The sequence below is a fragment of the Fringilla coelebs genome (assembly GCF_963513975.1).
Source record: "Fringilla coelebs genome assembly, chromosome: 3".
In the NCBI taxonomy this organism is placed as follows: domain Eukaryota; kingdom Metazoa; phylum Chordata; class Aves; order Passeriformes; family Fringillidae; genus Fringilla; species Fringilla coelebs.
The window spans coordinates 14847065-14860020 of NC_140030.1; the positions used below are offsets into that span (position 1 = coordinate 14847065).

At 35.7% G+C, this 12956-nt stretch overlaps 1 protein-coding gene across 3 annotated transcripts in view; it reads left to right on the plus strand.

Annotated features, from left to right (window-relative positions):
- Positions 1-12956, plus strand: part of ROCK2 (Rho associated coiled-coil containing protein kinase 2) — a 94635-nt gene that overhangs the window by 46795 nt on the left and 34884 nt on the right. For all 3 annotated transcript variants that reach the window (XM_084203246.1, XM_084203247.1, XM_084203248.1), the window contains exons 3-5: positions 2352-2452; positions 8552-8689; positions 11341-11601. In XM_084203246.1, coding sequence (XP_084059372.1) covers positions 2352-2452; positions 8552-8689; positions 11341-11601 — 500 coding nt within the window. The remainder of the gene's footprint in view (positions 1-2351; positions 2453-8551; positions 8690-11340; positions 11602-12956) is intronic.

The window sequence follows — 12956 nt, forward strand, 5'->3', positions numbered from 1 at the left end:
TAGAGAACAGGCTGGTAATGGTCTTGACTGGTATTTTCAGCACATTTGGATGCATCCTGTATTGTCTCCAGACCTGGTATATGCCAAGTTTGCTTCACTGGAGCTGGGAGGCCTCTAAGCAGGGCTTGAGAGTGAAGTGAAGCAAAAAATGCATAGACTGCCTTGATCTTCTCCATGTCCCTGATACTAGATCACCTCCCTCACTGGGAGCAGTGGGACTATATTTGCCTCAGTCTTTCTTTATGGCTAATGTATTTATAGAGTCTCTTGTATCCCTTCATAATCCTGGCTAGTTTCAGTTCCAGCTGAGTTTGGTTTTCCTAATTCCATCTTTTCTAGTTTGGGAGGTTCCTGCTGGGTAACCCAACTCAGCTTCCATGTTCCAAACCTTTAACTTTTGTGGTGAGGCAGAGGTTGCCCATTTAGGCAGACTGGCTCCTTGCATTCCTGCTCGATTTCTAACTAGAAAAGCTCGATAGCTAACTAGAACAGACTGTTCTTGTGCTATGATCATGTCATCTTTGAAGATCAGCCCACTCCTCTGCCCTTCACAGCAGCTTTTCACAGGATCCTGCTGGTGAGTTTTCCAAATGAGCCATAGTCTGGCTCAATTCTTCTGGATTGAAGTCCAAGGTCTGCTATTTTCCTTCTTCAGGTCTATTTGAGTCTTAAATTCTACCATCTTGCAGTTGCTTCTGCCAAGTCTGCCACAAGACTTTGTCTTCCTGAACCAGTTCATTCTTGTGTGTGAATAATAAATTAGAGTGCCTCCTTGTCCACTTCTGTTGCACTCCTACTTAGACATAAGGGTCCCTGCTGCTGAAATCCTTGTGTTGCGTTGTACGACACACAGAGATGATATATGATCCATAACTGAAATACAGGCATCACTTCTTATGGCTAAGTCTTGTACGTTTTGATTTCAAAGGACTCTATGCAGAAGGAGAGCTCTGTCTGGTGTGAGTTGGTGGTTGTTTTCAGGGTTGTTAGGACTCAGTAAAATGCCTTATTGGCTTGTTGCTTGTGTGGAAGAAAAGAAGTGTTCCTGATGGTCAGGCATCTCTTGGATGGCTTGTAACCTGCCAAGTTGCTCATCATGAATATGTAGGAATGGTTAAGCTATTTACTAGATGTTCTTATCATTAACTCCCTTAGACCATGTCATCTTTAATGTCATACTGGATTAACTGTATTTCTCATCCTTTTCTCCCCTGTATTCAGATCTGAGATCCTCTTTAATGCCTTTCTAGGGATAAAATTCTATGGTATTTGACCCTAAACTGGGATTTCGCAGTATATAAAACCTCTACCCCTCTCTGAATATAAGCATCCACAGCTTTTCTTCCAATTTCATGCTCTTCCCTGGTCGAGTTCTTGCTCCAGCCACCTGTTTTGCTTTGTTTCGTTCTTCCTCTAAGTGTGTGTAGGAGCTTGTCGTGCCTCAGATTACCTCCAGTATTATGGATTCCATTCACTGATTCCACTATCTTTTGTCTTCGTAATAAGAAGAGATTTAAAAAATGCATTTAGCTGGGAATGCATTCATAGCATGCTTCATTTACAAGATTAAAAAGTCTAGGACCTTGTGTGTTTTTAGAACTTGTCAGAGATCAGATTTTCATGTTTTCCCTTTTACAGATTCTCACAACTTCTGATAAGACACATACTGACAGGCAGTGCTTATCAGCAGAATGCTGAACAGAGCATTGTAGACATCATTTTAAGAAGTGTAGAACTACACATGCAGTGGACACCAAAAAAGCAGTGTGAGATGGACAGCAGTTACATACACATTTGTAAACTTGAATCAATGTTTCGTATGGAATGGGTGAGTGGATGTGCCGGATCTTTGTGTGATCTGCAGTTGTACTTGAAGGTTACCAAGTCACATTCCTTGCCATGTGAGTGCTGTTGAAGCCTCCAGGTGTGTAGGAGCAGGTTGCACCTGCAGTAGTTTTTCGTACCACATACACCACCTTGCATTATCAGTCAGTGTCAGTGGATCCTAGGAGTGCAGCGGGTAGCAAGGAATGATTGAAAATTCCAGACAGGCATCTCTGGCTCTCTTCATTACCAGAATCTTTCCATAAGCTTGTGAGTGATTATTAGAGGTGTGAAATGAGAGTCAGCAAAATATGAAAGATATTTCATTTGTTACAGCTAAAGGTAGATGGCTAATGGTTTCCAAAGAATAATGAAAGGGAATATTAATAGTGACTACAGATTTCAAGAATTACCAAGAAGGCTCTAAACATTTGAATAAAAATAGCTTATTTTTACTCTAAATGAATAGCTAACATTGTATTCTATTAATGCATGCATTATCACAACTTCTGTTTGATTTGTTTTAGATGAGAAGATTGTGGAAAAAATCCGAGCTTTACAAATGAAAGCCGAAGACTATGATGTTGTTAAGGTGATTGGAAGAGGAGCTTTTGGAGAAGTGCAGCTGGTAAGAATGTAATGATTTAATGTTTAGACAGATTAACAGCTTTGGCCTAACCTTCCTCAGTTTTCATGTTTTATATTTAGAAATTCTTCTTAAAAAGAACAAGTGTAATTTTCATTGTATTGAGAGATTGTTTCTGTGCATAGTAAACAGTAAATCTGAGTTTAAAATACGACGGATAGGAAGGGAAGAACTCAGGAATGTTTTCTATCCTTTGATCAAAATCAAAAAGGCAGTTCATGGCAATTCTAAATCTTTTTGGCCACAAGTATCGCTGTATAATAATACATGAAACCTTCTACAAAAGAGCAGGTGAAAACTGCGACAAAAGATTTTTGTTTTGTTCTTATAATTGTGATGCTTTCATTGTATTTTAAGTGACATGACTCACAGGATTTCTAAAAGATTCCTTCCATAACATTGTCCCCTTGACATTGTATGTAATATAATATCTAAAGTATGAATGGGATTGCTTTTAAAATTTCTATTGCAGAGAAATTCTGTTACAAACAAAAAAGGTAATCAAACTACAAAAAGTAACTTGGTGTATCACATGTAGTCTGATATTCATTTAATTTTGATTTTTCCAGGACTTCCAAGTCCTACTGTCTGATAAGTTGGCACAAAAATGTGAACCTATGTATGAGACGGATTGATATGTCAGTTTTGAAATAAGTATTGGATGTAAGTGCCAGATAGAATCTAGAATGCAAACATTAGGGACAAGTTATCATGAGTTAACAGATAACTGGGCACCAGGTGATCCATGGTGATTTTCAGGGTGAGTATTTTTTTTAAAGGAAGAGAGGTATGAAGCAACTCAATGGAAAGGGGAACAACCAATGTGCTGCAATTGAATCTTGTTATCTTGTTACCACAAGGTAACAAAAATTACTCTTTTGCTGGTACTTGTTGACTTGGACCTGGCGTTTTACTGCTCTGTGCTAATTTTGCACTAGGAAGCTGGGAAAATCATATTGTCTTGTAATGTATAACCATTTTGGAAAATACAAAGATGTGTTGGAGTTTTGTTGAGGAATGTGGTAAGATCTAAGCTGTGAAGGGTTTATAGGAGACACAGTGTATAATGGCAATAAATTTATGACCCATTTATAAAATTCTTCGTATTTTCCATATTAGTGTTGTTGAAATTTGTTGAAACTTGAAAAAAAATAATCCTGTGATTAGCCTAATGTTATTTGCATGACTCATGGGTAATTTGCAAATTTAGATGTGATTAGTATGGCAGATAGCAACATCTAATCAGCAATTTTTATTCATCTATCTCATTTTTTAAGACAACTTCATCCAAATTATTAGCATGAGAATGTAGCACCCTCTTCTCTTTCTGTCAGGGTAATTTACACTTTGTTTTTGTCAGAAGAGTGAATGAACTATGGAATGGAGTATTTCCAAAAATCCTCATTTTCTAGCAAGACTTTAAAGAATTATTATGTATCTTTATATCCCTGTATGATTTTCTGTCTTTATAGGCAAGAAATTAAGAACAAAACCAAAACCTTCAGCAGAACCTGACTTTCTTGTGAAGGGGCTGCTGCAGGGGGTTTCTAAGAAAGCAGTCTACTCCATGTCTTTTCAGTGATGGTCACATCAAATGGTTTATTTTAAAGTCTTTTATTAGACATTGGTATCTTTACATTAATCCACAGGGAGCAGTGAATAGAGACACTCCTAATGCACTGGCATATGAAGTCAGTGAAAAATCAAGTTGTAAGGAGCAGAGTTCCTTGTCCATTTGTTGAGGGGGTAGGAGAGGAAAAAGAGCAAGTCCCAATAACAGAAGTCATGTGTCATTTTTAGCTGTTACACTCATATTTCCTGAAAGCATCCAAGATAACTATATTTTTGATGTGCTTCAAAAATGGAAATACTTTGCTTTCATATGTGTATTTCTTAAGAACAGGAGGTTTTTCTAAATTATTTTTATTTTCTTTTTAACAATTAATTTCAAATAGAAGGTCCTGATTTGTTCTGGAAACACTTTTTCTTCATTCACCATGTCATGCACAATTAAAATTTTTAAGAAGAGGTAATTTTTCGTAGTGTACATACTGCAATTGGACACTTTGAGGGATCTGAAGACCAACATTATTGTTCATTTGCCCGACCATTAAAATGTAATGACAAAATGCCTAGTAACCTGGTCATACAGTGATGGATTTGGATTGCATTGTTGTCATGGGGGTTTTTAAAAAATCTTTAATAAGCCCTTCAAAAAAAGCAAGAATCCTTGGTATTGGAAAAAAATTACTGTGTCTTCATATAGGGCTCTTCTGTACTTCATGTCAATTTAAAAGAACACTTTTTCTGGGGAGTAAAAATACAAGTAGAAATCATAATGTTATGCAGTCCTACAGCTGAAAAGCAGTGGGCTAATAAATACAACTGAACAGATCTGAACTAATATTAGCTGGTGATGTGGACATACAATTTTTTGCCTCACAAGGTATGGTACAAGTTTAAACTATTGAGCTAAGCTCTATCTATTTCTACTGCATTCAAAATGTTGATACCCATGTTGCACATGATGGATTTGTGGTAATGAAAATATTTTGCAACACTTTCTGTGATCAGAATAGAAATTTGCTTCAGTGGGGATTAAATACAGAAAGAACCATAAATAAAACATGATTAAGTACATTAGTTAAATTAATGAATGTTGTGTTACCAGTATGTGTTTTTGTGCATAGGAATTTTAGCACAAATATTTATTATATGTTTCTAATGATTATATTAGTGTGCTCATTTTTTTGGCTTGTAATGTTTGCAACATAAAATAGTCAGCTATGACCTCTTTAATTTAATTTTGTTTTCCATAAGTCTTCTGCTCCAGTATAACATTTTCTTGCTAAAGAACTGATGTGAAGCAATCAGCTTTCCAGATTCTGTCAAGAAAGTGAAATACATTCTCTACTGTTGTGTCTTACAGCTAGATATTTTTTTTAAAGGCCTGATTTTTCCTCTTCCTCTCCTCTCCAAAAAATTTTTAAAATAGTCCAATAAAGAGAGATCAGGTGACTGTGGTCTGAGCATCTGACTGTGCTGGAGAAACAGTTTCCTTATAAATCCAGAAATATTAAACTCTACACTTGTGCTCTGGTCTCTGGTTTTGCTGGGTCTGTACTGATGGGGAAAGCTAAGAAAATGATTGCCAGCTGCCAGATCAGTTCTTCTCTTACGCAGTGCCATGAATAAAAGTGACTGGTGTCTAGGGCAGACAGAAAAATTGAATTATGGTACTTAATATGTTGCTTCTGGTTTATGCAGAAACAGTTATTTATGAAAGCACATCCTGAGTTCCTCTTGTTTGTTTTCACTTGTGGAAAATCATCTTGATTTGAAATAGAAACTTATCCTTAGTTCCTTCTCCCAGGTCTAACCATGAAGGACTGTAATGTTGCAGTGACACAGCAGACTGACCTGCTCATGCACTGGAAGAGAAAACTAAACACTTCCTTGTGTTTGGGTGCTACAGGATGGTCTAAGTGACAGTCTCTACTGTCTGATTTCTTAATGTTGCAAAACACTGGTTGTCATAGCCTGCTGGTTTATTTTTCTACATTAAGTGCTTTGTTTATTAGGTTTAATTCCCCATGCACTGCTGATGTACAGTTTTGTAGTGAAGCAGATAAAGCAGTCATGTTTTATTACCTGAAAATTTGTAAGGATGTGAACTTTGATACCTTATCTGTCGTCCTTTCTTACAGCTTTATTAGTTATTTTAGGACACCTGTAATTACTTCAAGCCATAGAGTTCATTTCAAAACACCACTCTAGGAAAATAATTTGTTTCAAAATCTTGAAAGAGACAGTATCATTACCAATACTATGTACTAAATCTGATAACTTCAAATTGTGTTATTTTCTTTGCCTACAGATTGTCTTCCCATGTGAATGCTGGGGAAATAATGGAGGCATTTTGTTTATTGAAAGTATTAGATTGTTGAAGCAGAGTAGAGTGAAATTCTTTTTTCTTAATACATTTTCATGAGTTAAACAAGGCCATGTTACTCAGTGCTAATGGCATGAAGGGATTTTCCTACCTATTTTGAGAGTTACTCTGGTGAGCTGCAGTTTAAATTTGGCAGTTCATTTTAACAGTTGGAAGAAGTTGAAACATCATGACAGTTTAATACATGAATAATCTGCTGTATGAGCTAATATCTGTATGTACAAATATAGCTCTGAGTAAAGAGCACAGTGACTAGGAGCTCAAAAGGCTGTCTCCAGGGCCCATGGTGCTGATAGCAGGAGGAATGTCAGTGGGAGGTCTGCTCACCTGAAAGGGGTGCCAAGACACCTAGTCTCTGGCTGTGCCAGTATCCTTGTTATGCTTTGGTTTTGTACAGAGAGAGAGCCCATCTTGAGGCTTTCCCAAGAAATCATTAGCCAATAACCTATTGGCCTTATTTAGACAGGTGTACAGACTGATATTGGGCCCCCCACCCCTCTTTACTTTGTTTCTGCTGTATATGAGCTTCCTTCAGGCTGTGATGACTTCCAAGATTTTTTTTCCCCAAGTCATGGGAGACAGTTGTTTTTCTAAATGCATGCAGCTCCTAGGCAAGAGTACACAGTGACTTTAGGAATTGTAAACTACTAAATATATTGCAGAGCTTCCATGTGAAGTTTCACAGAAAATGCATCTTCAATTGAACAATATCTTTTTGAGGTTTCTGGTCTTTGTGTTTCTTCTGCTTTTGGGCAGGATTACAAAAGATCTACTTAAGGGAGTACAGTTTCTTGTGTCCACCAAATCTTTGTAAATTATCCCATTTGGGATTAGTAAGCGGGAAGAAGTTAGTTTTAAAAATACTGTTTTAGGACATCTTCACTAGCTGACTAAATAATGTCCTAAAATATGCTTAGAGTTGTTAATGCACGTAGATACCATGTTTCTGTTCTGGTGTTAGGTTGGAGGTTTTTTGATCTAATTTCTTAGTGTTAAACTATGCAAGATACTAATAATAAAACCTTTGCACCTATATCTTGAAGGCAAAAAGCCCCAATTTCAAGAACGGCAACTCCTTCAATACTCCTCTTTCTTGTTCATGTTCTTGTTTTTTCCAAGTTTACCCCTCCACCTGATGCTTCTTTTGTTCCTTCAGCAGTATTAATTTTTGCAGCTCCTCAGGAGCAGGAGACTGATGCTCCCAGATCTGTAGACCAAATAGGTGCCTCTCTGAAGCTTTGCTCTGCAGGTGTCATGGACCTGCATCTACAGCTGTTCAGAAAAGCCCATTAAACATTCTTTCATGTAGCATAATTAAACTCAGATGTTGTGCAAAACTAAGAAGTTAGGAGATCTGTTTTATTTATTAGATATGTAAAAAACTAGAGGTTTTAAATGAACCAGAAATTCATCACTTCATTTTCTGGATTTTTTATTTTAACAGGAAGGAATAGGCAGAAACTTAGGGTCCTGATGACTCAGTCTTCTTACAGCTGAATACTTCTCACCTTGATTTCTTTAAGAAACACTCAAAAATGTGAAAAACCTGTTCCTTTAATAGTTTTTTCATAAAATAGCATGTCACATGATTAATTAGCTGAGTAATGCTGGCAACGTGCAATTTAAGGATTTGGTTTCATGTCTGAATTCAGATGAAGTTTTCAGAAATGTTTTCATATTTTGTAATAAAAGGTTTAATTACAGTTTTCCAATGGGATTTATTGTATTAATTTTGCACCATTTAAAGTGAATTTAGGAACTGTTTAGGAAAATAAATAGGAACAATCATGTTTTGGTGTAAAATAAAATTGGCAGAGGTTGAAGCAGACTGCTTGCCCAGTTTCTAACATGGATGGATTCAATGGCTAGACAGTTTTCAGAATAAGAAACTAAAAGCAAAGTTAAACTTTATTTCCTGCTATGGTGGGTTTTTTTGAGCAGCTGTTAAGCTTTTCTTTTGAGGTTTGGAAGTTGTCAAATCCTTACTGAGTAGAAAATTGGGTGTATGAAGACCTGGAGGCATGACATCCCATAAAGCAGTTTGCATATAGCAGAAACATACTATGCTGGAACTCAGATTTTAACAGGCATTTTTAAAAAGGTTTATTCTCTTCTTTCTCAACCAACAGGTTCGCCATAAAATGACACAGAAGGTTTATGCAATGAAGCTCCTTAGTAAATTTGAAATGATCAAAAGATCAGATTCTGCCTTTTTCTGGGAAGAAAGAGATATCATGGCCTTTGCCAACAGCCCATGGGTGGTTCAGGTAAGGAGGATGTGTAAAAGTAAAATATTAACAACAACAGCAACAGTAATGATGCTGAGGCCATAAATACTTCCCAGTCTTGAGCTGGTTTTGAATTTACCTTGAAACTCAAAACAAGGTTTAGGTTCAGATTTTTACTTTTAAAAAATACATTTTTACAGCAATTTCACTAAGTTTTGTATATTTGGCTGTGTTAAAAAGTAGATTAATTTGCATTTTAGTTGCTACAAATGTATCATAAAACAGAATTAAACTGATTTTTGAAATGCCTACATAATTATTTGGAATAATAGGGAAGTTATCTTTCCAACTATGGAAAATTCTGTATAGGAATGTAGAAACAAATGTGGTTGGCATTTCCAGTCTTTCCTCATGATACAGTCAATTGATCACAGGCAATTGGTATTAAGAGTGCTTTAAATAGCCACTGTCTTTTCAGCTGCAGTTTGATATATGGATGAGTGTGCAGTCCTGGTCTCCTGCAAGACAGGGACTGTAGCAGTGGTTTCCTTGAAACCATCTTCTTGTAGGGGTCAGTTCTGAGGTCACATCAGCCTTGGGCATGTCCAGTAACAGAGAGCTGACTTCTTCCTCTGGTCTTGGACACTGTCACTCTCAGCTGCCTCGTGACACGTGTCATCAAGATGCTGTAATGTGAATTATGCCTTTGGGAACAATCAGTACTGATTATTGCCATTTGTTGTAACTGGTAAATTGCACCAATTAACAAAAGGAGTAGCGAAAGCGTGTGCTTGGAGAAATTGTTAGTCCTTATAATTAATTTAAATGCTCTCATATATATTTCTATGCTTCTATATATTTGATAAGAGTGACTTTAGGCTTTCCGTATATTTTTAATAACACTTTACCTCAGGTGTACAAAGATGGTTTGCTCTTTGAGCACGTTTTGTGCTCTTGCCTATCCTCTGCAGAAATACTTAAACAAATAGATGATTTCTTTTTATTTAGTTCTTTGTTCTAGTAACAGTAATTGTCAGGAACTTTCTCACATGAAGTTGAAAGTAACGAGAAATGCATGACGTGGATTTTCAAAGGAAACAGTCACAAGCAGGATATGAATGTGTGTCTGTATTTGTAAATAGCAGATGAACTAAAGTGTAGTTGCAATTGTACCTTCTGTGATTAAGTGTATTAGTGTGATATGTTTAGGTGATGTCGTCCAGTGGGGTAGGACATTGAGCTGGTTTGAAGAAAATGTCGGTCCTGTTCTGGTCTAGAAACTGGGACAGATCACGCTGCTTCTCTCTGTCTAGTTTTTAATGTGAAAAATAAATGAAACAAGAGCCCTAGATAGTTTTAATTTTTTTTACTAAATCCCTTGAGGGCAATAACAAAAGTGCTGTATAAAGACATAGTGCTGTTATTTATTATTATATTAATATCTCTACATGTGACAAAATAGAGATTATTTTAAATCCTCATTTGGATTTTAATGACGGAATCCATTATTGTACTATATATTGGATATATTATCCATTTGTGCAAACAAATATAGTGCAGCACAAATGTATTAAAATATATATTTCTAATCTAGGTCTTCTGTCACTAATACAAGTAATTTTAATCTGAAGGTCAAATCTCCATAATAACATACCTGCCTTTCATGGTTCCTCATCCTCCACAGCTTCCCTGATTCTGACTTCATCCTTTCCACAAATCCTAATTTTTAATTGCCTTTTAATTTTGTGTGTAATTTAGAGATGTGGATGATTTTAGTTTTTAAGGTAAGGCAGTATTCCCTGAGAAATAAGGTAAGACTTTCAGAAACTTTTTCACAACAGTCACTGAACATTTGGTTGTAATGCTTTTTGCTGGACTGGGCTATTTTCAGAGCTGGTGATAACCAAGTGGAATCTCTAAAACTTCAGCAATCTAGGTCTGAAGTGCATTTTAAAGAGACTGAATTTACTTTCACTATCATGCCAGTAGGAAACATACTGACTGCCACTTACACTAGACTAGTGTCTTATTGTTAAGGGCAGTTTCTTTGTATTGTGTTAGTTTTCTTCAGGAACATTTTATTTTTATTTCTTATTTCAATATGTGTTGATTTAGGACAAAGTCAGCAGTGACTTTGCAAATATGTATAGAGATAAGGAATATAGAAAATTTGGAAACAGTCTAGGATGCTGCTCGCTGTTGAGCTATTTTCAAATCAGAACATGATGCTCCCTGTTGCAGATTTGATACTTTGCATTTTAACTCAGTGATACTTCTTAATGCCAGCAAACATGGAGGGGGGGAGAGAGAGAGAGAGAGAGAGAGATAGATAGATCGATAGATGGATGATAGATAGAGAGATAGAGAGATAGAGAGATAGATAGATAGATAGATAGATAGATAGATAGATAGATCGATAGATGGATGGATGGATACCTATAGTATTAAAATAATCAGGAAATATTTTTTTACTTTCTCAAAAATTTTAATGAGGGGTTTCTGAAGTTCGGTAAATTTCAAGGTACTTTAATAATTAATAGAAAAATGTGTATTTTATGCATATTAAAAGTAATCTTGAAAACGTATTCTAAGGTTCAACGAAACTTCAAGATAAAGGGCTTTATTCCTTTCCCTAGCTGTCTGAAAAGTAATTGCATTTTTTTTCCTTTCCTTTTTTCCTAACATTGCAGCTATTTTGTGCCTTTCAAGATGACAAGTATTTGTACATGGTAATGGAATACATGCCAGGCGGAGATCTTGTAAACCTTATGAGCAATTACGATGTGCCTGAGAAATGGGCCAAGTTCTACACAGCTGAAGTTGTTCTTGCTCTTGATGCCATTCACTCCATGGGCTTGATACACAGAGATGTGAAGCCTGACAATATGCTTTTAGATAAGTATGGGCATCTGAAGCTGGCAGATTTTGGCACTTGCATGAAAATGGATGAAGTAAGTACGCAACTGAATAATTTACCATCTATTAAACTGTCATTCTAACTTACATCTACATCTGAGGTTATTTTCTTATGAAGTATAATACCCAAAGGAATATTCATCTAATGATCTACTTGGTTAGAAAGCTGATTCTGTTTCCTATTTTTAAATATAAGAGTACTTTAAATAGTGTAACCTTTTCTGTTATAAACTGTACTTTCACACGGAAGAAGGATGTAAACTTATTCTTTGCTCTTTTTGAAAGCATGTGTCTTTATGAATTTCTAAGGCACTTTTTTTTTTTTTTGCCAAATGTTTGAAAAGCTCTAAGATAACTCTTAGTTTCAGCATTAATAATCTTGGAACAGTTCATAAGCTGACTTTTTTTGTAAATGAAATTATTTTATTGGCAAGATACATTCCATGTGTGTTTTTCCTGTATCTAATTGTTCTCATAGCATCCTCTAGTGGTCATTCCAATGAGGTCACAGTACAGCAGCAGTGATATGTAATATATTGATCAAAATATGTTAGTTATTTGTCAGGATTGCAAGATGTCAATTAAAATTATTTAATTGTCCAGGCAAATACAATTTTATAATGAGTTTGTATAAGAATATTTTTAACAGGGTACTTTATATATTATTAAAAAACTTGAAAGTAAAAAAAAACAAACCTTTTGTAGTTTACACCCTTGCCTGACAGACAGTGTTGTGCTGCAATTTACAGAATATACTCTTCCTATGAAAAAATATAACTATTCTTCCTATGAAAAACTGTAAGATTATAACATATTTAAAAAAAACCTGTATATGAATGTGTGTTATAATTTACCTGGTCTTTGATAGTTTTCTGCAGTAGTCTTGGCAAGGGTGATCCTTTTAAGCTTACTTGCTTTTATGTTTTGCGGTTTTTTTCTGTATTGTTTAGGCAGTGCTTGATATAATTTCTGCTATCTACTTAATTTGCATTTGCATCTTTAAGTTAATGTCTCTTCGGCAGTATCCAGAAGTACTGTGTTTGTTCAGGGTGGGGTTTTTTCACATGAAAATATATTGATTTCATCATCATCTAACTCTAGCTGTTTATTGAAGTTCAGTCTATTCAGTTTTGGTGATGTTGTAGTTGTTAGTCTAAAGGCAGAGATAATATGTCTCTCCATTTTTTTAATTTACTTTCCTGTATTTTAGAGGACAGCATTTACTTTAATTGAAAAAAATCAAAAGTAATACTTGGTCTCTTAATTAACATTGTAATGTCTTAAAAGAGCAGTTGTTTGTTGGATATGACAACAAAAAACTCACAATATAAATCTACCAACAAAAGGTGATCCTCTGTGCTATTTTAGGGGTCCCAGAAATGGTGGACCT